The sequence below is a fragment of the Leptosomus discolor genome, chromosome 1, assembly GCF_034619465.1.
Source record: "Leptosomus discolor isolate bLepDis1 chromosome 1, bLepDis1.hap2, whole genome shotgun sequence".
NCBI classification, from domain to species: Eukaryota; Metazoa; Chordata; class Aves; order Leptosomiformes; family Leptosomidae; genus Leptosomus; species Leptosomus discolor.
In genome coordinates this window covers 175,125,655-175,152,616 of record NC_141391.1, presented here as the reverse complement: position 1 = coordinate 175,152,616, position 26,962 = coordinate 175,125,655, and the positions used below count along the sequence as shown (strand labels likewise).

The 26,962-nt window shown below is 35.7% G+C and overlaps 1 protein-coding gene across 3 annotated transcripts in view; it reads right to left on the bottom strand.

Annotated features, from left to right (window-relative positions):
• PPP1R12A (protein phosphatase 1 regulatory subunit 12A) overlaps positions 1-26,962 on the bottom strand; it is a 123,635-nt gene that overhangs the window by 12,446 nt on the left and 84,227 nt on the right. The window contains exons 10-23 of one of the 3 annotated variants that reach the window (XM_086480156.1): positions 25,425-25,640; positions 24,548-24,642; positions 21,490-21,612; positions 19,466-19,627; positions 18,844-19,020; positions 14,862-14,952; positions 12,794-12,991; positions 12,448-12,616; positions 10,255-10,373; positions 9,488-9,553; positions 3,788-3,804; positions 2,466-2,607; positions 1,655-1,759; positions 705-752 (exon numbers count right to left, since the gene is read on the bottom strand). In XM_086480156.1, coding sequence (XP_086336282.1) covers positions 705-752; positions 1,655-1,759; positions 2,466-2,607; positions 3,788-3,804; positions 9,488-9,553; positions 10,255-10,373; positions 12,448-12,616; positions 12,794-12,991; positions 14,862-14,952; positions 18,844-19,020; positions 19,466-19,627; positions 21,490-21,612; positions 24,548-24,642; positions 25,425-25,640 — 1,728 coding nt within the window. The remainder of the gene's footprint in view (positions 1-704; positions 753-1,654; positions 1,760-2,465; positions 2,608-3,787; positions 3,805-9,487; positions 9,554-10,254; positions 10,374-12,447; positions 12,617-12,793; positions 12,992-14,861; positions 14,953-18,843; positions 19,021-19,465; positions 19,628-21,489; positions 21,613-24,547; positions 24,643-25,424; positions 25,641-26,962) is intronic. The other 2 variants (XM_086480164.1, XM_086480171.1) reach the window with 2 other exon arrangements.

The following is a 26,962-nucleotide window of genomic DNA, read 5'->3' as shown; positions in this document are numbered from 1 at the left end:
ATCATGAAACTACAGCCTAAAATTATCATGTGTCCAACTTCTGAAATAATTCCTGTAGTCTGTCTCACATACGGATTTATTACGTGACTCCTTTCCCATTCAATTTAGGGTTGTCTCTGATCCTGACACCTCTTCCCACACCGCTTACTCATTCTTTCCCCTCTGCCCCAGTATCATATTCCCTCTGGAAAACATTGCAGTACCAAGAAAGAGACAGATTATGATTAATTTTATACCATCAGCAGGTTTAAGGTCTCATGCCTGTGAAGTAGAAACAGCTACTTCAGTACCAACCATAATTGGTAAAACAACACGCATGCCTCTGGAAAGCTCTGAGGAAATTAAAGTCTCTGAATCTTGGAAATGCATTAGATGAGACGCTCTGAATCTGCTTAACCCTCTGGAGTGCCAACATTGTTTTGGAAGAGATGGAACAAGCGGCAGATCCCTGGAGGGCAGTGGGGTTTAGAACCTGGTTATCAGGAACCAACAGGCAACCTGAAGGCAATTCTTAAGAGTAATTCCATTCACAGTATCTCACATTCATTGCCACTTTGAAACCTGAAATCCCCAAATCTTCTAAAAAATGCAAGTTATAAGAAAGGCTTCTGTTCCCACTAAAATATATCCAAGCCAGGGGTTGCAAAACAAACTAAAACAAAGCCTGAATTGGAGTACTTAAGAGATCTTTGGCAGAAACTCACCCTTTTCTCCATTTCCAAGAGTGATCTGTCAGCAAATCTTTCTTGTCTCTGAAACACAAAATTAATTAAGACATTGGTAGTTGTTCTTAAATAGCATAAAACTGAGGAAAAAGAATTCAACTGGAATTTTTAGTATTCTGTCCGAAGTACACCTTCAAAAGCATTTTAAAGTGTGTTCAGGGAAGTAACACTGAAATAAAGTATAATAAAGAAGAATGAACTGGATTTACCATGTACTTCCTCTGTGACCATCCCTAAGTAATGTAATCACTACATTGCCTTTGGCAAATAGGAGCGATATAGTATTTCTATCTAAAACCATTACCAAAGAAACACTTTTTTAAATGTACTTCACTGGTATTTATGGGGTACACATGGAAGACACTTCAGTACATGTAAATTGTGGCAAATGTGATCTGAGAATAGGAAATGCTCTTTCTACAGCAATTTAAGATTAATTTAACTGTTGTGTACGTATTTGGTGTTACTGTATGCAGAACTGATATCTGACAGCAGTTATCTGTAACTGGAGTGCACTGTTTGCCCTTCTGTTCTAAGATAAAGCTATCTAATCAGCCAGGAAGAACAGGCAGGTTATGCCAATCTGCCAGCAGGTTTATGAATTAATCAATCAATCCTGACTGACAATTTGAATATAAGCTTAACAGCGGAGAAAGTGTTTATCCCTACCCTGTAAAGACATTCCAGATACATGCTGGCAAGAACCACTACTACCTAGTGGCAGAAGGCAGTCACACATTTTGTTCACAGCTGAAGACCAGAATCCTGCGCTCTTTTCTCTTTAGAAGCAGAGAGGTACTCTTCTTCACTCTCATCTTTGGATAAGAAACAAAGCTGATGCCGAGTAAAGAGCAGCCCATAGCTTGGGGTGCTTCTAGTTTGCTATCTACTTTGTCAGCTAAGTACATGCTTTTTTGTTGTATACAAACCTGAGTGGTCTTCTCCAACTGTAGCTTAAGATCTGTAAGTTCCATGTTGGTATCATGTAACTGTGCTTTCAGTTTTTCATTTTCAGCTAGAATCTGTTCATAAAGCTAAGAGAAAATATTAACTTAAAAAAATATCAAATAGTAAATCAATGAGATTAGCTGAAAGATTTAAAACCCATAATTGAGCTGCATGTAAAATGAACAAATACATTCATAGTATAAGAAGTAAAAATCAGTTATAGATTTTAAAGACGTTTAGAATTAGTGAGCACTTTAAAGAACTGTAACCAAATATTTCTGGAAACAAGCAACTTTTCATAGGGAGCACGTAACTTACCTTACGCATATTAAAAAAACACTTGCCACATTTTTTGCTTCAGACTTCACAGATTAGACACCACAGTAAACGTTTCAAAAAACTCCTCCTCTATTTTAAAGCAAGACCTAAACAAATTTTTACATTACATGTACGTAAGCTAGCAAACATATAAAATAGAAGGCTTCACGTATGTATAAAGCAGTTGGAATACAATCAACTAAAAAAAAAAAAAAAAAAAAAAAGAGATAGTATTTGTCATAAAAAATGGATCTTGGCTCCTCTGGATTTCTCCCTTGCCTTGAAGAGGAAAGAGCAAAAGCCAGAAGCTGTTCTGTAATGTGTGTTTTCCCCCACTGCACTGTTGCTTTGCTCCTCCATTCAGCTGAGTCACTTTAAGCAGCATTTGGGATGCAATGCGAGATTATTTCCAGACAATTTATGAAAAACAGTAATAAAGTTCTATTTTCACAGCAAAATTATTGGATCAGATACCTTCTTAAAATCAGTGCTATCTTCTTTTTCTAGTCTACTGCAGTAGGGTTTTCGATCTTCAAGGTAACTCTGTGACCCTGATCGCGCCTGTGCTGAATCATAACGATCACCTGAAGACACGCTGAGGGATCCCGTATCATATCTGTGAAAGAAAAGTTCTTATTTTAATTTGTGTTCAAACTGAGAGCACTCACTGTATCAAACGTGAGTTTGCCATCACCCAGCTGAAAACAACCAATACAATTATGTATTTCAGTTAAGCCACTGTCTTCTAATTTGATGCACATTTATTTTTACATTCCCTCAGTACTTCCAAGATTCTGTGTGAAAATGTTTTCCAATTGCTCAGTCTGCTAAGTAAGTGCCTGCCTTGTATGCAGAGGAATCTTTTAAAAGAAATTAAAATATTTAATTCAAGCAAATATTTACATGTCTTAAAGGACTTTATATTAGCTTAGATGCTTTAATTCTTCTTTATTTATAAAGAAGACCTATTTTTAAAAAATATTACTTTAATTGAAGGGTTTTTAAAAAGTAATCTCTAAACTATTGGTCCAGATGAATTCTCCAACTTTCATTAGAGAAACCAAGGAGATTTCAAAACAGTTTGTTGTGAATTCTAGTATTTCAACAGAAGCACTTTATGAAACAAATCTTCAGCAAAGTCTTTATCCTATTAATCCCTAAATTACAACCAGTATTAAGTTTAGAATAATTTCACATAGTTCACTCTTCACTAATCATGTGCTGTATTAGCTCTATTTAACAGATTTTCAGCACAGATGGAACATAATAAAATCTAATAATTCATTCTAAAGGTCTAAAAACAAATAAAAACTTTTAAAAAAATTATTGATATTTCTGCATTTCCTTTTTAACAAACCTTAAGGAAATCTGTTTTTCAAAGGCTGTAGTACTTTTCTTGAGATTCCTCAGAAAATTTTCAGTAAGGTATTCTAAAAGAGGGGCAACAAGAACCTCTTGTCTTCTTTGTAAAAGCTGACTTCATACTGAAAAATTTGTAGGGAATGGTACTGTATCCACTGTGTTCTACAAAATGCCAAGCCTGCCTTCAGTGCACTACAGATAGAGTTTAATATATTCCCCAAAACGAAGCATCCCACCGACACATGGAAAAAAATATTCAGTACTGTAGCTTTACATTTGTATTTCATACAAATATTAAACTTCACTAACAACTTTTAAAGCTTAACCCAGCTGATTACTGGGGTTAAGCTGAATTTGTACACAAAAAACTCAAAATGAAAACATGTGAACAAAAAGTGTAACAATTTTAAATTAATTTGTTTAATTGCACATACCTTGAAAGGCTATCACTCTGACGTGGGAAGGGGTAAAAAGAGAAAAAGAATAGATCAAGTCAATAATTTAATTAAATAAAATAAAGAACAATCTGTGAACAAGCATAGCTAAACAGTTATGTTAAATGCACACGTTATTCAACAGTATGTATTATCTGAACACTGTCAAGCTTCAATTTTGTTACATCTGGAACAGAAAAGAATGTGCCAGAATGTTCTTGCCAAAATATAATTTACAATGACGTTAACGTTACACTCTAGAAGTCTGGACTGTCCTAAACAGTGTAGTCATTTCAGCAGTCAGTGCATTCTGCTATTTGCCTGCCTGTTATCAAAGGCATGAGAACTGTGCTCCCTGAATTCCTTATTCTTTCTTTCTCTAACTTTAACAGTAATGTTTTGAAAGGTCGACATAATAATAATTCAGCTCAAAATAATAACATAAAATAAGCTACAAGATCATCATTTCAAGACAGCTCGATGGGAAACAAGCTACTATACCAACAACATAAGGAACTACTTATTAGACTTAATTTAAATGATGTAATTTCATTTTTTATATTACTTTCATTCACTCATTCCAGGTGAATCCACAGGCACAAAGTTCACTCACTTTACCTGACAAGTGAAATTTAATTAGAAGTGATGACTTAAGAGTGAGGGAGTGTCCTCTAAGCATTACATCAGTCATACAAACCATTTTCCCCTCTGGGTGGTCAATACAGATTCATCATTTATTCCAATCATAATAACAATCTTGAGCGAAGACATTTCAGTCAAGAAACTCTACTGATGTATCATCACCTGGACAACCTCCAATGTTATTCCCCTAGCAGTGGCTAAAGCCTTCCCCATAGGTGGGTTATTTTGGAGGTGGTGTGGTTTGTTTGCTTTGCTTTTTTAGAAGGAAACTATTTTTTCAACATGCATAGAGGAAAACAGCCACATTCTCCACAACACGCTCAGTTTCCTCTTGGATACTTTGAAGTGCATGTACTACACGTAGGATATCAAAAGTACGTGCTGTAGCCTAACCATTCCTAATAAAACAGTTATTTTCAGTCAAGAGCACGAATAATGCTAAGAACTTCAGAGATTTTGTAGAAAATGTTACAGTCAGGTGGCAGACACCTATACATGGATAGTTTTTAAGTTACTGGCCACAAGAAGATTAACTTCCACCTAAGTATGAGTCTTCTCTTGCATTATTGTATGTTTAAGTAAGATCAGTGTGAGACTACAGAATCCTGTAATCAATGACCTACAAAAATCCCTCTTCCGCTGCTTCCTTCTCACCTCAACAAAACAGAGGAAGTTTTGTCCGTAATGACTTGATGTTTTCTCTTTTTACCTTGAAGGAATGCCGTATAGAGAAAAATGCTAAGCTGGTCCTTTTAACCTGTACTACAATCTAGGACAGCCACCACAAGGAAGTTAACCATTCCTACATTATTTCTTAACAAATAGGCTTTCTAAAGGCTGTTTTTCTTTGCTTCTAGTGGACTCCCCACAGTGCCGTGGGAATGTGAAAACCTCCCAGATCTCCATTCCCCTGCTGACTATAGCTTCCCGAATGGAAAGGCACGTTACTAAGTCACACACAGACTATCTTAGAAACAGAATTTTCCAGCTACACAGGGGGACAATAAATGAACTGGTGAGGTAAGAGAGCACTGATTACTAGAGGCAGGAAAACACAAGATGCAGCCCATTCCTGTTCTCCTGGCTGAGGGTGGGAACCTGAGAAGCTGGACAAGGACTCTGTAATCTTCAGAAAACTACATCAGCGGTTTCTGTTCCCTGAAAGCAGTGAAGCCCTGCTCCTGCTGCTCACGCACCATCCAGCCTCCGCACCTCACTGAAAGAGCAGCACAGTTCTCAAGCACATGCCTGTTCTTGTTCCCCTCACTTTTCACAAAACACATTTGGGTTTGGGTTTTTTTTTTAGCACAGTCTTAGCTGTTTTCTTTATTATGCCCTTCAATTTCTGTCAGTTCAGCTCAGTCACAATTTTTGAAATTTGACCAAAAAAAATTGTGAAAAGGTGTAGGTCTACAAACTTTGTATAAAGCTTGAGAAGAAATGATGCCAACACAGATATCCCCGTGCATCGAAATCACATGAGATGGATGTTCTTTGTACAGTCACAGAACTGAGCAGACTGAGCAGCCACAGTGACATTGGCAGCACAGAAACAGTAACAAAAAAAACCCCATAAGCATCCTTATCTACACAACCTGAAATAACACTTCTCCTAACCCTATGCCATCAGTCTATACAGACTATAAGGGTGCCGCAAAAGAAACTGTCTATTTTAAAATATATACTAAGCTTCTAGAGAGGCACATTACATTTTAGTGAGGTTAGGATAATTACTGGTAATGGAAATAAAATGTGAAAGTCAGGTGGAATTTTCTGTACTGTTATAAAGTTTCTGTAAAACTGCCACAGCAGTTAAACTGAGAAACAAAATCTGAGTACAGCATTTAATCAGCACTATTAATGCCAGTTTCTCATGTTTATTCCCACAGAATTAGAAGATCTAATGACATTTATTATCCTAATATTGCTAGCTTTCACCTTTTAGAAGTCACATATCTGATCTCTGGCTACAATAAAATTTCAGTGCCTTTAATTATAACCTATCAGAGTTGTGGTACCTATTCAAATTCCTTCGGACTTCCTTATTTTTAAATGGCTATCCTACAACTTAGTTCTAAGACTGTCCTTTTAGCAGGAACACCAATTTCCTTTAAGTAACATGGCATTTTTTGTGTGAAGTGAAGAAATTCTCAGCTCCTAACAAAATTTCATTAGAACAATCTCCAACTGTCAAAGTGCTTAGCAAAGTCTGACTTCTCTTTAACAGCTCTCCTTTATGGACAAATGACCAGCTAAGAAACCAAAACATAGTTCTGAAGGACAAGAAAGCACAAACTGAAATCTTACGAGACAGTTCTTTCAAAGACCTCCGAGATGAGAAAGATAATTATTTTTCTGGTTCCTTAAAGATTTCAGGCTAGAAATTATTTTGCCTCAGGTCCTTCAGTTTTCTTTGTAGCAGGCACCCATGTGCAAGGCTTGTTCTTGACCTCCTCTCCTTAGTTTAAATTCCTGAGTTACTGCCAAAGCCTTTGGAAGTTTATAGTTACCACCTTCTACCTCTGGCTTGTAGTTTCACCAAGCAAAAAAATCAACAGCAGCACCACATAAGGGAGTAACAGAGAATTTCAGTATTTCCAAAGCTTCTGTCCTCTGAATAGCAGTACATCAAACAATCAGCAGGATTGAAAGAGCTGTTTTCTCAATGTCCTTCATTATTCTAGTTTTTTCATCTCTCCTTTTCTCTTCCTAGAACTGAAAAGGATTTATAAGCAAATAATGATGAATTTCTACAATAAAGCACGCAAGATTTCTGTCAAAGTGAAAGTAGATTTAGCAACTACAAAGAGGAAAGTGCAATTTCTTTAGGCATTTAAAAATACATTTTTTGCCATGGATTTGGGAACAAATTGCGTATTAGAATGTTCAAGATCTAGTCTATTGTTATTTTTCTAAGGTGGCAAGCCACTGTATTGTCAAAAGTAATATATTTAGTTCTCAGTTTGTCATTAATAAATCACAGAATCACAGAAGGATAGGGGTTGGAAGGGACCTCTGGAGATCATCTAGTCCAACCCCCCTGCTAAAGCAGGTTCACCTGGAGCAGGTCACACAGGACTGCATCCAGGCAGGTTTTGAATATCTCCAGAGAAGGAGACTCCACAACCTCCCTGGGCAGCCTGTTCCAGTGCTCTGTCACCCTCAGGGTAAAGAAGTTTTTCCTCATGTTCAGATGGAACTTGCCGTGCTCCAGTTTGTGCCCATCGCCTCTTGTCTTGTCCCTGGGCACCACTGGAAAGAGGCTGGCACCATGCTCTTGACACCCACCCTTCAGATATTTGTAAGCGTTGATAAGGTGCCCTCTCAGTCTTTTCTTCTATGGCTAAAGAGCCCCAGGTCTCTCAGCCTTTCCTCACAAGAGAGATGCTCCAGTCCCCTAAATAGTTGTTTATCAACGACAGGAAGTTACTTGAAAACTACATAATGTTTTAAATCTCTGATAAACTATTTGTATGCAAAGGCAAAAAACACCTTAATATGAAAACAACGAAATTACTACATACAACTTCTAAGATATCTCATAGTTAACAGGATTATAATTATTACAAGGCTAGGACATTTTCTGCAGTTTTGATACTATACTGGAAATTCCTTACTAGGCTTGACAAAATTTGAAAAGAAAAAATCACTGAAATACAATTTTGATGCTCAATTCACTTTCACTCTGTGAAAGTGTTTTCTGCAGCTCATGTGACAAAAGATCTTATATCAACAAAGCAAAATCAATTTATAGCTAGGTGACAGTGAACTTGGGTCACACATTCAATCTATTTCAGAGCCCTCCATGATCTCAAACCTGATATTACATTGATTTATAACGAAACCAAACTACCAAAGTCTTTTGTAGGAAGTATACAGGGTAGAAGAGTGTTTTGACTTCTAATCCAAGCTATGATCAGGTAGCTAATTCTACACTTCTCCACCATCCCACCCCAACACACGTACCCTTTTAATTACAGATCATATTTGTAATTTTGAGCCTGATTTACTGCTATTTCACTGTAGTTTTATACAAGTCTAACTCTATCAGAAGCAGCACATGCACATTCTACCAAAAGGAATTTCTACAGAACAGAATATTGAATAATTACAGATCTAAGGATAATGGTATGTACTAGTGTGAGGAAATTTACGTTATTGTGACATGGAAATAAAAAATAAAGCAAACCAAAATGACATAGAATGCATCTCTTAAATGTATTCAAGGAATGTGTAATGGAAGCTTTTACAAAAAGGAGAGAAATATCACTTGAGTTTTACTCCTCTGTAGTGAAGCTGACTCTGTAGTGTGTTGTTACTCTAGGGTTTAGGTAAAAAGAAATACATTCTGCTACACCATTTTATGGTACAGCTTAAGTTACTACTTCCCTTTTAACCCCTCTTCATCCCACTGTCACACAACATTCAGTTTACAAGGACTTTTAACACCAAATCAAGCCTATTATATCGTTTTCCCCTGACTTTTTAACAAGACTAATAATACTGAATTAGGATGTTCAGAAATTCATTTTCTTCAACGGTGAAATCAGGTACATCGTGCTCTTCAATTTTCTTTGCTTCATTATATTAACTTCTCATATTATTTGTTAATGACATCATTGACAGCACTTTTAAATTTTAAAAGGTTTTAATTACTGTGTGTTAAGTTACCGGACATCATTTATCTGAAAGTAACAGAGCAGATCGAACACATATTTTTGCAAGGTAGAAACTGAAAGCTCCGTCCAGTAACTTGCTGCAACATGTCCCTGACCTGTGTGTCAGAAATTTCACCTAAGTTTTCTGGATGCTAATCCTATACAATCAGAATGGAAGAGAAAAACCTCAGTTTTAGCCATTGTTAATATGTGAAAAATTGTTATTAAAGCCTGCAAAGAAAGTGGCACTGAACCATAGCCACAAACGATGAATCAGAAAGCACGCATAAGAATTCTACTATATGTAGTGTTTTAATTTAATCCAACTGCAACAGAAATTTTATGATCAAAATGTACTTGTTAGAAAGTTAATAAACTAATTATCTTTTTTTAAAATTACCTGAGTTTCTTTCTTATTTGTTCCTTCTTCTGAATCGGACTGGTGTTCCTGTTCATTTTCATCACTCTGGTGAAAGAGGTGGGAGAGGAAAAATAATTAAATTGTTGAAAGCTTACTAAGATCTTAAGGCATTCTACACTTCCAGTATGAAAATCTAAGAGCAGTAGAATTCTACCTAACTAAAATGTATAGAGAATATGCGGGATATACAATGAAAATTCTCAACAAGTACATGTACGAGAAGGAGAGGAAACAGAACTTTGCACTTGGCACATGAAAATCTTGCTTTTACAAAATTACATGCAGATCCCATGACAAAGAAAAGGGAAAGGGAATCGGCTGAAACATCAACCATAACCCTTCTAATCCGACAGCAGCTCTTTCAGTTGTAAATACATGCTGCTTGTAATGTGCCAGATACTGAGTCTCATTCTTACAGCTCTGGTATGCATGCAATAGAAAAGAATTGTTCAGTGATTGTTTTTTCCTTAGATTATGACTAATTCCTATTAAGTTATGGTTATTATAGTATTCTAGAATTCTTTTTAGCATTATCAACATAACTTAGACTTAATTTTGATTTTGCTCTGAAATCCTCAAAACAGAGAAACAGAGAATACATAACTTGAACAAGCACCAGTTTTTCCAGAACAATCGCTTATATACTATATTACTCTAAACTATTCTCTATTTTAAGAACACACTATACACATTCCATATTGCTACAAGCCAAGGCTACAAATCAGCAGTAGCAGCCATTTACTTACATCTTGAGTCCAAAAAGAAACGCCTGTAGATCGTCGTTTTTCTCTCGGTCGCCGCCTTTCCCTTATAGACTTAGGCTGTGACTTATCTTCTTCCTTTTCTTCCTCTTTTTTGCCCCCTTCTGTTAATAACAACTTTCTTATTCATTTAAGTATGACACAACCAAATATTCTGAAAAATTTCTGAAATAATTCTCAGTCTTTAAAATGGTTACAATTAATTTTTTATCTGAAATAAATTCGCTAAAGAGCTTCTTAACACATACAGGGTTTGCTGTAATATACATTTATCAGAATATAGCTCTAAAATACTGTAAATATTGTTCCAATTCTTGAACAGCAATTGCAAAATACTAATTCCATCTCATCCACCTAAATAAAACGTTTCAGTGCAACAGTAATGCACCACCAATTAGATTTAAAATTCAATTTTCAAAACTGTCACATAATTCAAACATCTGTGTCAGCATACGTATAAAAGTACAAAATCAGATAATTCTTCACCATTTTTCAACAAACAAGGTTTTTTTACTTATATCAAGAATTCGATATTAAAACCAAAATCTTTTAAAAGTCTGTTAAATCCTCCTTATAGTCCCCCTTTTCATCACAGTGCTCTCCATTTTTTCTCTAAGGAAGAATAAAATGAGATCTCCTAGATGAGATTAATACTGTATTCCTTTTTTTTTTTTTTAAATAAATGCAATTTGATTTCAAAACCGACATAATACCTCAGGATTGTGTTTGTTCCACTATACATTTACAAGTAATTCGTACAAAAAAATGTTAAACAAACTTGCTCAAACCGAAGTTATTTACCTATTATCATGCAGTCTATTCAGTCTGCTGTTCTTTTATTAAAGAAAGAAACCACAGATTTGAGTTCATATAGAAGCACCACTAATAACTTTACCATCACTAGTCTTCAGAGGTAAATAAACATTTTAGTGTGAAGCAAGAATTAAACAGAAAAAAAGGAAATACAAATATTCATGGTGACCATACACCTTTCCTAATTAAATAAATGCTGATTTTACCTCTAGGCTTTCAGATGGTAATGTATTTCTCCTCCTAAAGTCATAATTTGAAAAAAAAAAAAAATCTGCTGTAGCTAATATTTACCCATGCACATCTTTTCCATAGAACAGTCTAGAAGAGTTTCCTAGAGTTAGCACGGATTACTGAAGAATCTAAATGCAAATTTCAGTTCATGTTAGGGCAAAGGGAAAAAAATCAGAAAGCATATCCCTGAAGCTTAGCCCCAATAACTTCCTCAGAAAATATCAGTGTAGAGAACATGGCAATACTGCTATATAGTTCATGGAGATTTGATCAATGGATCATTTATTCTGATCCTCTGTATAACAAAATTATCAATTTCAATCAGTAATCTTATTCAAGTTACTGATCGACAACTTGAATTAAAATATTTCTCCCAAGTCAAATGTGGCATGCCTCAGAGAGAGAACAGGAGATTACTCTCTGTGTCAACAGGCTCCTCCTTTGACAGGCAACTAATCAGGCACATCTCTGAGAATTATAGCAGATAATTCACATTTGAAAAGAGGGCAAAAACTGTGACGTTAGAGGAAAGCTTTTTTCTGACCCCTGAATCACTCATCTATCTGATCCTCAGCTTAAGATTACATAAACCAGGTAAGTATCTAGAAGTATGGTTCCATTAAATAGTCTGAACTACCACTGGAAATATCCCCCTCCCTTTGTTTTCAGCTGCTCATGAAATCCTGAGAGGTCCTTAAGGCATTAAAGCATTTTCAGTCCTTCAATGTGGAAGGACTGAAACAAACCCCCAGTTATTTAGCTATCATTTAATCAAGTAAAATTCCTCAGTACCTGCAAGTATTTAAACTCTGAAATGTGGTATTTTATTACAGTTGCTGTATTAAAGCAGAATGAAAGCATTATATGGATACCAATGGCAGTGTATTTGACGTTTCTATGATCCACCAGTGGAAAACACAGATTCACGTAACTGGCTGCAAAACAGCACCAAGTACAGAAAAGCTTTTTTCTTCTCTATACACAAGTTTTGGAATTTCTACAGAAGATAGGAGGAAGATACATCCCCAGTGGTCTCACATACCACACCCCATTTTGAACTATCTTTAGAAACATAGTCTGCCCTTCATCAACTAAAACAAGAACAAAAAATCCCTTCACAGGCAGTACTCCTACCTCTCTCACTTTCCTTTGTTCCACTCCGAGAATAGGCAGAAGTTATACCTATAAGGCTGTTTGGTCTGTTTAGTTGACTTGAAGTTGAAAGAGAGCTAGTGGAGGTGGAGAGCGAAGAGGTGGATGATGAAGAAGTTGAAGTTGAAGTTGGTCTATAGCGATGATATGGCTATTCGGCAGAAAAACGTCAAAATTAATTTACCAAAATTAAACAAATATAAACCACAGGACATTAGAACATTTAAATATATAAAAAATTCTTATAGTACTACCAACATTAAAATTTTATAGTTGGAGTTAAGATTCATATAATTTCTCTACCTAAAAAGACCCATCATGAAAATACCTCTTCAACAGTTCGGGAATATCTTTGTCTATAATCATCGTCTTTAGTTTCAGATTCTTTCTTTTCTTCTTGTTTTTCTTTGTCTTGCTTTTCTTTCTCTTCTTTTTCTTTCTCTTCATTTTCCTGTTCTCTGGTTCGTGTGGGACGACTTCTTCCTATAGTTTTTTCAGCTTCTTGAAGATCTGTCAGTGTTACACCCTGTGAAAACAGCAGTCAGCAAGCAATGTTTCAGTTTATCACTTGTATCAATGTAGATGATCATACTATACAAACATATTTTAAAGACAAAATTCAGCTGAAGAAAATTACTTCTATCTATTAAGAAACAAATTTTACCTATATATTCTACCTATAAGCTTTTCTCTTGAATCTTGGAACCAAACATCCCTCTTCGATTAGTGGCAAGTGTTTGCTGTAACATGATCTACCACAGATTCTCCAGCAATTTTGAACTAGGACATATAGACCATGTAGAAAATCACATAGAAATCATTTAAGAACCCACTAGATACTTCCAATATAATCATAAACAAACTAAATATTTTTGAAGAAACCTAAAAATACAATACCTGAACAATTTTCAGAAATGTTGAGACTTTACAGATTCACTCACTGCAACTAGATTTTTAGGTCAACAACACATAAACAATTGCATTGACAGCACCAGAGGAAGTTGCAACTCACTTCTTATTTCCTTGTTACTCTGAGGCTAAAAAGTAGTTTTGAAATAAACTCAGAAAGCACACAATTTTTTGAAGACAGCTTTTCTCTACTGCACTTTTCAGCTGATATATCTTACTGAGACACTGCTCAAAACACTTCGTAACCTATTCTTCAAAGCCAACTTTAATTGCTTTCTGTGTCGATAATGTCTTAATACAGTTATTCCTGGTAGCTTCTTCACTGCAAAGATTCAACAAGAGTTGGCCTGTCATTTGACCATCTCTCAGTGCTCTGAATTAGTATCAAGAGATAAAAAAGAACACCAGTAAGATAAAGTTGTATCAAGCAGTGTGGATTGCTCAATAGGAAAGGTAACCAGAATATTTGAGGAGTTTAAAACTGCAAAGATTTGAAAGTAACATCAGTAAACAAGGTAGATATAGATTCGGCCTTAAAGCAGATAAGGACGACAGCTAGAGTATTTCTTTGTGCTGTTTCACCCCGGGACTATTTGCTGATTATTCTCTGTTTGTCAGTAGACACAAGAAGAGATGGGTAGACACACTCCAAAGGACAGCCATTGGCAATTGTTCCACTGCCCAAGAAACATTCAAGTACCATTTAGAGATAAACTGTTTTGTTACTGTCGCATCTTTCCCTATGCAATCCCCTAGGATTGTACTGCTTGCAATTCAGTATGAGGTAGTGCTGACAGAAACTGGGAAAAACCACAAAATACATCAGCATGTAAACTAGAGAGAAAAATGCTGAAAGGAGACATGCAGTCAGATTCTAACTTATCAGCAAGTAATAAAACCCTCTTCCTTATTACTCTTCTGTGTCCTCAGAAACTACGTGGAATGTATTTTTTTCTATGCCATGGATCTTGTTAGCTATCCATATGTTGGTCAGCTCAATTACATTCTCTTCAACAGTCCATGCACACACAAAAAAACCCCCTAGAAATGGAAGTAAATACAGTACGCTATGCCTATTTCTCAAGTATTAAGTCTTCAGCCAGAAGTATATAGCTGTTAGCTCTTGAATTCAAAGTCTTAGATTTAAACACCTACAGAACATCAGATACAATTACTTGAGCAAGCCATTTTACCATAATGCAATAAAAAACTTCCTTTCAATGGAGGAGTCTGTACTTTCAAATTTGTATTAAGTCACTCTTTTAGTGATTAGAAAAAGCAACTTTCAGTACACAATGAAGGGTCCTAAAACTTTCAGGGAAGAAAGGGGAAAAAAAGGAGGCTTTATTTCATCTGGTACAAGTTGTTTTATACCAGGAAGACCCATCAGTTTACCTGGAGCTTTACTGGGAAATCAAAATGTTACTGTACTCAGGGAGGTACATAGGCATGTTTCCATAAATGCAGAAGCTTTAATAAAACTATACCTGCGTAGATCTTCTAGACTGTCTTGCTTGCCTGGATCTAGCTTTTCTTTGGGACTCTGACTCTTCATCCCGTACTGGAGTGAGGTATGATCTAAAGGGTTAATTACAAACAAAATTGGCAAACGATAATTTTTGTACAAATGTATTAAATGGTCAGAAAAAAAACCCCAACAACACAATATGACTGAAAACCAAAGCAGTTAGAAAAAAATCTAAGATGGATTACTTTTTAGACATTTTGTCCATATCATAATGACCTCTTCGTCAAGATAGCAGCCTTAGAACTCAATTAAAATACATAGTGTTTACCCACTTAATTTAGATTTCTTTTTAACATTTTCTCTAAATAAAACTTAAGCTTTTTTGGGATTTCACGACTAACATATGGGTAGAAGACACCAGAGATTCAGCCAGTTACATATTTATACATAAAATATGTGTGTGTGTGTGTATTAACTTTTAACATAACTTCTAGGTTAAACGTACTGCTAATGCAGAAAACCTGATTATACCATCTATTGCACCAGAGATAAAACATCCTTGAGGAGGTGGTTACCATATTTTCACATGATTCATCCATGCTTCAAGTAATCCAACTCCCTTTGAAAAAACTGTGCTTAAAAATAAATCCTCATGAAACCCACAGAAACCCTGCAAAGTAAGCAGGTAATTGTAGTCAAAGCCAAAAGGCTACTAGAGTAGTCATACAAGGTCTAGATGCTCTAAAGAAATTCTCCAACCCAGGTAACTGGGGTAAAAAAACCCAACCAACCAAACAAAAAAACCCCACATATACCTGCATAAATGTATATATTTGTATGTATTAACATGTCTATATATGTAGGTATGTATGTAAAACTCTCATTAAAGAACTTAAAAGTTTTTAATGCATTTGCTGAATTTCTATTACAGAATATTCTGAGAATGCTGTTTTAATTTAACATTTAAAAAAAATCCTTAGATTAGCTAAAAGTTATCAAAATTCAAAAAAGCAAAATACGAAGGTTGCCAAAAGGTTGCTTAAAAACCAAAACCTCTCTGAGCTCCTTTCGATCATAAAATTAGCTACATTAAAAATGGTAGAATCAGATTCTGTAATATTTTCTGATTGGCTATATTTTTAAATGTCATTACATAAGAATAATTGGCTAATGAGTCAATAACTGGAAAGTGATTATGTTTAAAAAGCCATCAGCTATTAACATTTAAATAATTTATCTATTGAAAGAGTTGTTCTTTGCTTACCTAATTATGTATTTGTTAGCTTTAGTACTTACTAAAAACAGTTCTAAAACATTCTAAGTTTTAAAAATAAATTTCATTTACACCTTTGGATTACTACCCATGCTCTACCGCTATTAAAAAAATTACCCCCAAAACACAGGAAAATATTTATAATTAGCTGCTATACTTACAAATGTAGAAACACCTCCTATCTTATGATGCACCTTAAAAAATACAGTATGTTAATTTGATTTCCCTATCCTGTTCTCTTGCAAACAGCATTTTTGATAGACTTTCCATTTTCCTAGAGCCCTGGGCCCTATCTGCCTTACAAAAAGGGAGCCTGTTAGCTGCTTTAGCCAACATGACCTGAAAGAGGGGTTAGGCATTGGAACAGGCTGCCCAGGGAGGTGGTGGAGTCACCATCCCTGGAGGTGTTCAAGATGTATAGATGTGGTGCTTAGGGACATGGTTTAGTGGTGGACTTGGTAGTGTTAGGTTAATGGTTGGACCTGATGATCTTAAAGGTCTTTTCCAACCAAAATGATTCTATGATTCTATGAAATACTACCTACGTAGGAGGTTTTGACTCCAGACCAGGTGTAATCTTTAAGGCTTGAAAACTGCTACAAATCACTCCATGTAACTCGCTCTTCAGTAACTGGTGTAAGTGCTCCTACCCTCTGATAAATCTGAAATACTTTAAACCTCACTGAGGGAAAATGAACACTCTCACCTTGCCAGGAGCAAACTACAGCTACTGTCAGAGTAGGCCCTTCCCCAGCACCCCCTGTGTATGCCACACAGGTTACCTATACAGTATTATTCATGATACAAAGATTTGAAGATTCAAGTTTGTAATTTTTCTTCCCTGTTTCTCTATACCAATCCGAAAAATTAGATAAAGAATATAGCTTCTTCACCTATTCAACACCCCGCCCCGTACCATTACATGCTTCATTACTAAAAGCAGTTTATAATGTCTCTACTTTTCAAATATTCTTTGAAATACTATTTCAAACATACTTTCTAAATACACATTTTCAGTCTATAAATATGGATTAACCAACTTCATTTTTAAAGAAAATATTTAGCACGAACTATTTCATATACAGACAAGTTTTTCATGTGCATATAAACATACATAGGTATGTATACAAACACGTGTTTGTATACACACATGCACATATATATCTCTGTATATATACAGATAGATATGCATGTGCTGATACAGCACTACCTTCTCACATGCACGCAGTAATTATTCCAGTTTTGCTGATTTCTAAGATTTAATGGACATTTTAATATGCCATCAAGAATGCATCTGCAACAGTATATTACACAATCGGCCCAGAGTCAGACAAAACCAAGGAATTTCAGGCCAATTGCAGGTATCTAAAACACATGTAGTATATGCGTATTAGTATACACACACCAGTGAGAGCAAACGAAACAGCAAAAGCCTTAATTTCTAGCTCATATAAGACTGAAATACTATTTGCATTTTAAAATTGGAACTACTTTTGAAAAAAAAAAAGATGCATTTTGTTGGTTTTGCTTTTGATTTGTCGGGTTCAGTCAAATTTTGCTATGGAAAATGCAGGTTCTGACTACGGTTGTTATTGAAACGGTTTGTAAGCACATGTGGGCACCTCCTGAATCATGGTGGGGAAGAAAAAAAGTAATCCCTATTTCACAGAAGTTATTTCATCTCAGTTTTGGGTATAAACAGAAGACTATGGAAAACAGGCTATCCTAATCAGGCCTCTAGCTATGAGGAATCTTTAAATGTTGTTGCTGCCTTAAGTGAGCCAAAAGAATTCAGGTTTCTTCTGCAACAATGAACAGCTTCATTACCTCTGTGAACATACAGTGGTACATCTGGCAGTGGTACAAGAGTTACATTTCAAAACTACTACAGGAGCAACACAGAAATCTGAACTTGCATTTCAGCAGCAGGGTTAAAGGATAAACACTTAACCAGAAGAAGAACCCAGGGAAAGCTAACAGGCATTAACAACCTTGTGAAATCTTATTTCTGCTTCCATAAATAGCAGGTAACAACTCTTTATGGAAACATAAATATGCACCAGTCTTAATTCATCCTCCATGTAACTGTAACAAAAACCCCACCGTATTCTTAAAATAAGTTTTACATCAGCTTCTTACTCATTCCTCATACTGAATAGCTCTTAAAACCACTGCATTTACAACTGTATATTACGTTTCAAGTAAAAGAGACCCTAATTGATGCAATGAAATAAACAGAATGTGTTGGGTTCAACAGTGTTTTCTCACTAGTGCCAGGCATACAAAATGGCCAAAAAAATGCTATGTTGTAACTTATTAGCACACAGTAGCTCAATCAGCAGCAATGTACTTGTCATAAGTAATTAATTACTGATTATTATTTTTAATTCAGTGTTTTTACATAGTTCTGTTATGGGTATTTTTAAGAGGACTCATTTAATCAATTAACAGAAATACAAATATGAAAATACCACATATGAAAGACGAACCCAAGGCCAATCAAAAATACACACTATCAAAGTTTAAATTTCATGAATTGTCTCTACCAGTACTAAGGTCTTGCATAAATTAAGGCACGTTGCTAGTTGTTTCAATACATGGCAAGAAAACAACACTGCTTTATATACTGTACTATCCAAATTTGTGGTAACCAACACATTCCTTTAAATAATAAAAAACCCCACAACTTTTGTATAAGAGCAACATTACTCTTAGGACCTTTACACACCTCCGTCTCTCCCTGACCTCTGATGTTGAGGACACAGTGCCAGAAGTAGCTGTAGTCATGGCTGTGGTAGTGGCTGTAGCATTTACAACAGATGGTGCAACAGGAACCGTCACTGCTGTAGGAACATTGTCCTTTTCTTTCTCAGTACTATCCTCAGCCCACAAACGATTTGAGGTACTACAGCATAACAAGCAGCAACACAAAAAAAGAGAAAAGGAAACAGCTAAACAATGAAAGCACTTTACTAAACAACTAATAACATGTAAATTGAGGGATGGATTTTTTTAAAAGCAGACTGAGAAATGTCTCTACTATGAAAGCTCAAGTTGAGCTATTAAATTGAACAGATTAAGAATTGATCAGTTCACAATAACTGAACTTTTATTCTTCACACCTTTCTAACATTGAATTTATTCTTTTATACCAACATGGCTGTCACTTTACAGTAGAAAGCCATTCACAATTTTTGAGCCAAATTGTATATAATAAAAACAAATTTAACAGGAAAGTGAAAAAATCCAGAGCCCAGAGTTCTACTAAACAAGAACGCATGCACATACATAAGCACACAGTAGACCTGACAAAAAAAAAAGGCAAAACAGAAGTGTGCTGGTGCTGTTACCTGCTTTGTACACCTGCTGAAGTAGAACCCGTTGTACTCTTTGTAGTAGTGTTTGCGCTGGCAGGCAGTGTTTTCTGAAGACCAGCAGAAGAGGTAACTGTTGATGCAGTACTTGGAACATTAGAACTAATCAAATCATCTTGTCTTCTACCAAAGGAGCCACTGAAGAAGAGACATGTACAATGGATGCCTTTGTATTAGTTATCTTTGCTCGTTAGAATATCACAAAGCTGTGAATGATCCATTACATTCCTGCCCGTGTATTTTGTGTCTCAGTTGAGTCTTGGAAACTTCTGGGGCAAAAGAAGCATTTTCTTCACTATTTCCTTGTCCTGAACTTTAATTTATGACTTCAGAGGGCAGGAAGTGTCCCCCAGTCCTGACCATTTCTCCACAAGCAAAGGAGACAAAAAATGGAATCTCACTGGTTTATGTATGACTGTCTTGATCACATCTACTGAAGTATTCATATAGGGCCCCCAATGCTCCATTTTTAAACTGCTGTTTCACCCACACTAATACCTCAGAAAATGCAGAATTTTACTCCACAGCTTGTCAGAAAAGAGAATGTCAACAATATCACCCCTCTTAGAATTTTCAACCAATTAAATGTATTGCCTTTTTTTTTTTTTTTTTTTTTTTGAACTTTAGTCATTCCCAGAAAGATTAACCTCCCACTCAGGCTCTTCCCTTGCCCGTCCAAGTTGTAAAGAAGATCCAGTTGTTTCCACATTTTTATCCATTGGTTCTGGCTGAACAAATTTTGCATTACCAACTCAGGATGTTTGCCCATGACTAAACCTCAGAATCCGCAGTTAGGACAGACAGAGCGTCATATTACCAACTGCAAAAGATTTAAGCAAAGATGCTCCTTTGTCATTCTGCAACTGATCATATTTTCTATTACTATCAATTCTATAATGACAAAGAAAAAAATAACTGCACAAGAAAAATGAAGGAAATGCACCATTAAAGCATCACATGCAATTTATAAGTGATGAGTACATTTTGTTTGAAGACTGGAGCGTAAGTATGGATAAAAGGTAACATGCAAAGATTGTTCTCATATATCAACTGTTGATACTTTCCATCCAGAAGAGGAAATCTGTGTAACTTTCCTAAATCTAAAGCTAGGAAAATTGAGTCTTCTTTTTAAAGCAGGAGGTTAACAAAGATGTAAGATGTATTACGCTGTATGAAACAGCCTGACTACGTGCCACTGACATCATCAATGTCAAGACTGAAAAAAAGGTTAAGTGCCCATCACCACGTACATCAGCAGCACATACCAATATGCAGCTTAGCTTCCTGAATCTTTTGATCTATTCATTTTAGATATTCATTGCTCCACTAATTCAAATGAAGAACTTTACTCCAATAGCTACACTGAAACTACACAACGGAGTAAAGTTAACCACGTGTATATTTGCAGGATATGATTTCTTACAACAAAATCCTGCAAGGTAGCAACTACGCACACCTGAAAATTATCTTCATATTCATCATTATTTACTTCGCCTTCAAGTTAGTTTTACATAGGGATTCTGTGTTGCTGATACTCAACGTAGGTATGGCTATAATCTACCACTATGAAGAGCCGCCCAAGACCTCTGATGCTGTCACGCAAAAAACAAAGTTCAACAGAGACAATATTTTTCCCCTTTTCAGATGCCAAGCAGAATTACTTCTATTCCAATATTTAAAATAGTTATCTTTGGCTACTGAACTAGTCTGGAAAAAGTCAAATGAACCTCAAAATGAAATAAACAATAAGAAAAAGAAGGCATATAATTTTAATTATATAGCAGTTGCTACAACACTTTAAGCTAGTAAAATGGTGCAGCTTTAAAATCAGCCTAAGCATTGCATCAGCGTTAAGTACATACTTTGCAATTACTATAAACAACATTTCAACATGTCACCATTTAATTTTAACTGTCCTTACATAGTGATTCAGTACTTAATTTGTTTCTTTTAATTTGTAAGCTTATTTTGATAAAAAAAGATAAGAGAAAATCTCACACCTTCTTTGATAACTTGTGTTTAATGACGTAGGACCTTCATTCAAACTGTTTTTCTTGACATCTTCCTCCCATTTTCTCCTGGTGTAGGAACTGCCACCACGTATTGAGCTAGCAGATGAGTCCCTGTAAAAAAATTCTAGTTTAGCAAACACATATTAAAGAAGGTTGTTCTTGATGTGAGCTGAAAAGGAGTTTCAAATTAAAGATTAAAAACCTGCATAACACACTTAAAATAAACATAATCATGCAGAACAGGAATAAAATTACTTTTATGGACAATCATTTTCAAGTTCCTGTGGAAAAATACTACATTCATACTAACACTGTTAGAAATAGAATAGAAAAGTAGCATCAAAAGAAAAACCGCTAAAGAGGATTTAATCAATGTCAAATCACGCATCAGCTTTTATCTGTGACCATTGCTGGCTTTGTTCCTCTCAAAAAAGGAACAAGAGGCTTTTCTGCTTGCTCCGGAGATTATCCAGTGCAATAAAGGGAAAACTACTCGGGTTTTTTAGAAATTGATTTAATGGGACTTTTCATTCTTGGATGTTATAAGAAGTTGTTCAAAAGCAGACTAGCCTTTAGAACTCAAGATACTGTAGACTACTGTAAACAGGCCTGCAGTAGCCATTCCTGAGTGGTCTGCCACGTATCACTAGCTGACATTACTTTACTCATAAGGAATTTCCAGGCTGTTGTTGCAGTTTATAGCAGCAAGAAATAATCTTGCAAAAATCTATTTAAAAAAACTACCCTGAAAACTGATACTGAGATGCAAAACCCCTGAATTTCTAATAAAAATGCCAGCTCAAGATTTGAAGTAAAGTTCAGAAAGAAGAAAAAAAAAAAAAAAAGTCTTTCACAAAACTACACATAAAAGGCAACCAGGTGTGCGAGGGAGAATAAAAGAAAATTCTGTAAAGGTATTTTTTATGTTCTGGCACCTTTGGCCTTCAGAATGTACCTCTTTTTGCACAAAAAAAATATGCTAGTATTTCTGCAGTCAGAAACAACTTTAGAAGACTATCAAACACGGGCCAATGCAATGTTATTTCTTCCCATCAAAGAGAAACACAAATTCGGAGATGTTGTCTACCACAGAAAGGTCCTGCTGCATGACAAATTTTTCATCATTACTGAAGGTTTCATTTTGCCAAGACACTACATACTTCAGTGCTTTTGCTGTTGCACTGGCTACTCAACTGACGCTGGATGTCTGAGAGTTGTTAACCTAAAAGCCCAGCTGGGATTCATCTTGAAGTCCTTTCCATTACTCACAGTAGGATGTTAGCAGGATTACACTACATAAGCTAGACAAGCAAGTGTTCAGACAGGTAAAACAAGAACCCAGCATTAAGCTAAGCAACAAGGACAAATATCTGGGACAAAGGCAGAAACCTTAATAATTTATTAAGGAACCTGTAGGGCAGATGGTTAAATCCTACATGTAAAAAAGGTCAGACTAAATGTCAAAAATCTCTCATGGCTTTAAGTAGGTAAGCTGGGTTGTCTGCCACATCATACATTAGGTAAAGTATTGGTGCCTAAACAGGCTGGCCTAAAAGCAGGCTTCATCTCTGGTACACCAAGGAATACAGAAAGTTATCAGGGCAATGGTTTGGTCAGTACTGGGACTAAACAAGACTGATGACACCAGTTCACCCAAGGCACACAAGGAAAAATACGCTATTGCTGATACCCACTTTTGGAACTGTGTCTGTGAATAATCCACAATGGTTAAGATTGGCAAGCCAAGGACAAAATAAACCTCAACACTGAAGCACAATTTAATCCCTTTGTTACAACCAATAATAGGTTCTAAGAAATAAAATTGCAATGAAATATTTATCCCAATCTTAAGGTAAAGACACTTTTGGAGAACAAGAGTTTTTGAGAAGATCTCAAAAGAATAAAAATTGAAATAATAATAATCTCTCTTACAAACAAACTAAAACTGACAAACTGAGCCTCAAAGAATATAGTACTCTAGAGAATGATACGCACAAAGAGAAACTCCAAACTGCTCTGTTATAGAAACACTGATTAAAAAAATCTGGCCAAGTAACAACAGAAATGCTAACAAACTAAGTTGAACTTCAGGGGAGCATAAGAGCTGGAATATCCCTGTTTCTAAACCAAATTTGTCACCCACAGGCTAAACTTAGGCAACAGCATTCTGCAAGCATAAGAAAAGCCAGTATTTATCTTGCGTTTGTGCTGAAATGAACCATTCTCAAAGTAGCAACAAAGAGGCATCCTCTTCAGACATAAGGAGATTTATCAGTCTTACAGACAATTATTATCAAGTACATTTTGAGCAATGAAAGGATTTTCAGTTTGAGTCATCCGACATTCAGCTATCTAGATACAATCCAACACCAACAAGACATGAGGGAGACACAAAGTTTTGTATAAGGTTCTGACAATGTACATATACCATGAAAATACCCCAAATCCTGACAAGTAACAATCCTATAAACCTGAGCTTTTTGTTTTGTTTACACTGAAAGCTACAGAAGAAATATCAACAAAGAAAGTAAAAATCTCCAAAAGATGACAAATGGTCAACATGTAAACAAGAAAAACAGACCAATTGCTTTTGTAACTTAACTGTGATTTTTGTAAATCATTGCTGCTGCACGATATGGTTTTAAGCAAAAACTGTAAGAATCACAGCATTTTATTATTATCAAAAGTAACAATGGAGCCCAGTAGCAGCACTCCATGGCTGAAGACAACACAGTAAAATGCTTTTAAGCACTCTTCAGTAGCTTAAAGTTTACGACTTCATATTCTGGATTTTATTTCTTTTCTCTCCCAGGAACACAACACATTGCCCAGTTCTGCTGCTGGCATACAGTAATTTGGTTTTTAAAAAGGGTCATTATAATTTAAGAGATCAAAAACCTTCAGGAATTGGAGACTGTATGGATTAGGACAACCTATAGTGCAGGATAATGCTATAAATCGGCACTGTCTTAAAATCTGTAAGTTTGTCAGCCACTCTAAAATCAAGTAATTTTATATTTAACAGAAATTTTAACTTCAGAGTCACCTGTTCTCTTTTTCATCAATGTCAGAGGTACTGGCCAGTCGTCTTGGTATTGTAGGTGCAACATATGCAAGTCGAGTTCCTTTTCCATCTTTCTCCTGAAAGATATGGTTTTTTTATTAAGCGTTACTATTACTGATTATACTGCTATTGGCTGGAAAATTATCATTATCACAACTTCAGCTGTATTTATTGTGACCCAATTATACAAATGAGTTTTGACCTTTAGTTAAATATTGTAAGGACTAAATAGGAAAAGGAAACTGTTTATGCTTTCATTCTAGTGATGCAAATGACTTGATTTCTCTTTTTTCTGGTTTGCTACAGTACAATTCCAACACTGATTACTGAAAGCAACTGTTTCAGTATTTTTGTACAGTATAGTGTAGTATTATTCTTAATAATGAAAATATTTCAACATTTGTACTTGAATCAACCACAAGTTCTACACTGTGCTATGCGAAATTAGTCTTTCACTTGGTTCAGTGTATTCATGTTTAATTATAGAACTAAATTTTTGTAAATAAAAAATGATTATGGAATACAAAAAGATATTCTTCTTTTATAAGAATCTTTTAACATCACTCTCCAAGGGATGCCAAAACCAACAAACCACTGATCTCCCTTAACTGTAAAAACTACTGCTAGCATTGCAAGACCCAAAAAGGGAAAAGCCCCAGACCTATGTACCAGGTCACCAGGCAATGAAGGTGCATACTACAATTTTAAAGAGACTATGCAGAAGCTGCTTAATTCAACTTTTTGGAATTTTGGTAAAGAATAGATGTGTAGTACAGTCTTCTACAATACATCATAAACATCTATACTAAGTAAGGTAGATCTTTGCCTCAAAATGTTGTTTCACACTGTAAACAACTACCTTCTCTTTGTTGTCCAATGAAGAGGAAAGTCTAGGACTTGAAGCAGAACGCATAACACCCGCAGAGTCCTTTTCTTTATGAGCTTCTTTGGAAGTAGTAATCTCTGCAAGTGCACCATAACTACCAGTTTTTCTAAGACCTAACCTCCATGAAGCAGGAGATTCATCTTTCCTCTCTTCTTCTTTGGGAGAAACCTTGGTTGTAGATGTTGGAAACTATAAAACACATGTAAATGAATTTATATAATCAATTTACATTACCTGTGGTAATTCATGCTCCTTGAGGAGATTTGAGAACACAACTGTTTTTAATAATCATAGAAGTGTTGAACTCATAGGGGAGTTGTGAGAGACAACCTCCACACTCTTCTCTTAAATTAGTTAATGAGATAAGAAATGTAAGACTGGTTCAAGGTATACTACTACTCTAAAAGTTAGCTTAGAAAAACCCACACTTTGTAATACACACTGTGATCATGAGATGCAAACTTAGAAACATGCAAATCCAGTACCAACATTTTGATTAAGTATGTTATTTTGCAACCTGTACACAAACCTGTGCACACCAGAACCTCACCAGAGATTTTTCACCCTTATTGGGCACAAGAACAATGCCAGTTTTGCGCAAGCCCTGCCTCCATGATGCAGGATCTACTGACTCCACGACAGGCATGATAGCAGGAATGAAATCATACTAAAGCCAATTAAGACAAGACAAAAAGGAAGATTGACAGAATGGAAAATAGAAACAAAAGGTTGGTTTAAAACCACAGTTTGTTCCTACATTCATGTTATGTAGCTCTTCATTAAGCACAAAATACCAAAAAGCAGTAAGAGACTTAAAACCTTAGTAATAGATTCTTATTAAACACAACACGGTGTGTTTAGCTATTCAGAGACAGGATTACAGTTTGCATAGAAGAGGACAGCAAAGCCTTTTGACCTAACAAGGTCCATGGCCTAAATCCTCATATGGTTGAGAATACTGCAAGATTCACACCAAAATACCTATCTTCTTATCATATTTGATTCACATCCCTTAATCATGTCCCATGCTAGCTTAGCTATCAAACCCATACCTTCACTCCCAAACTCGCCTTACTTCAGCACTCTCAGACAGAAAGCAGATTACTGACTGCCACATAGACTGAAGAAAACCCAAATTCAAGCTTCGTACACTGCATCTGCACCACTTGTGAGCAACATACGGTCTGGCCATCTATGGTGTACAAGCAGAACAGTAGCTGCAGTAGCACAGATGGTGCAAACCTGAAAAGGCAGGTACAGAAGTAGGTGCAAGATCACACATTCAGTGCTGTTTTACCTGCATTAGTAAAAACAGTTTAAAGCCTTTTTGTTTACTGATATGAGCTGCAACTGCTTCTCTAGATTACACATACACACTATGTTAAAGATGATTGTCTTGATACAAATCTGCATTTATTTTGTAGCTACAGAAGCTACAAAATAAGCTGAATTCTTCACATATAGTATTAGAAGGATGCAGTTCACTTTTAACCTGCACCTTTTACCTTTAA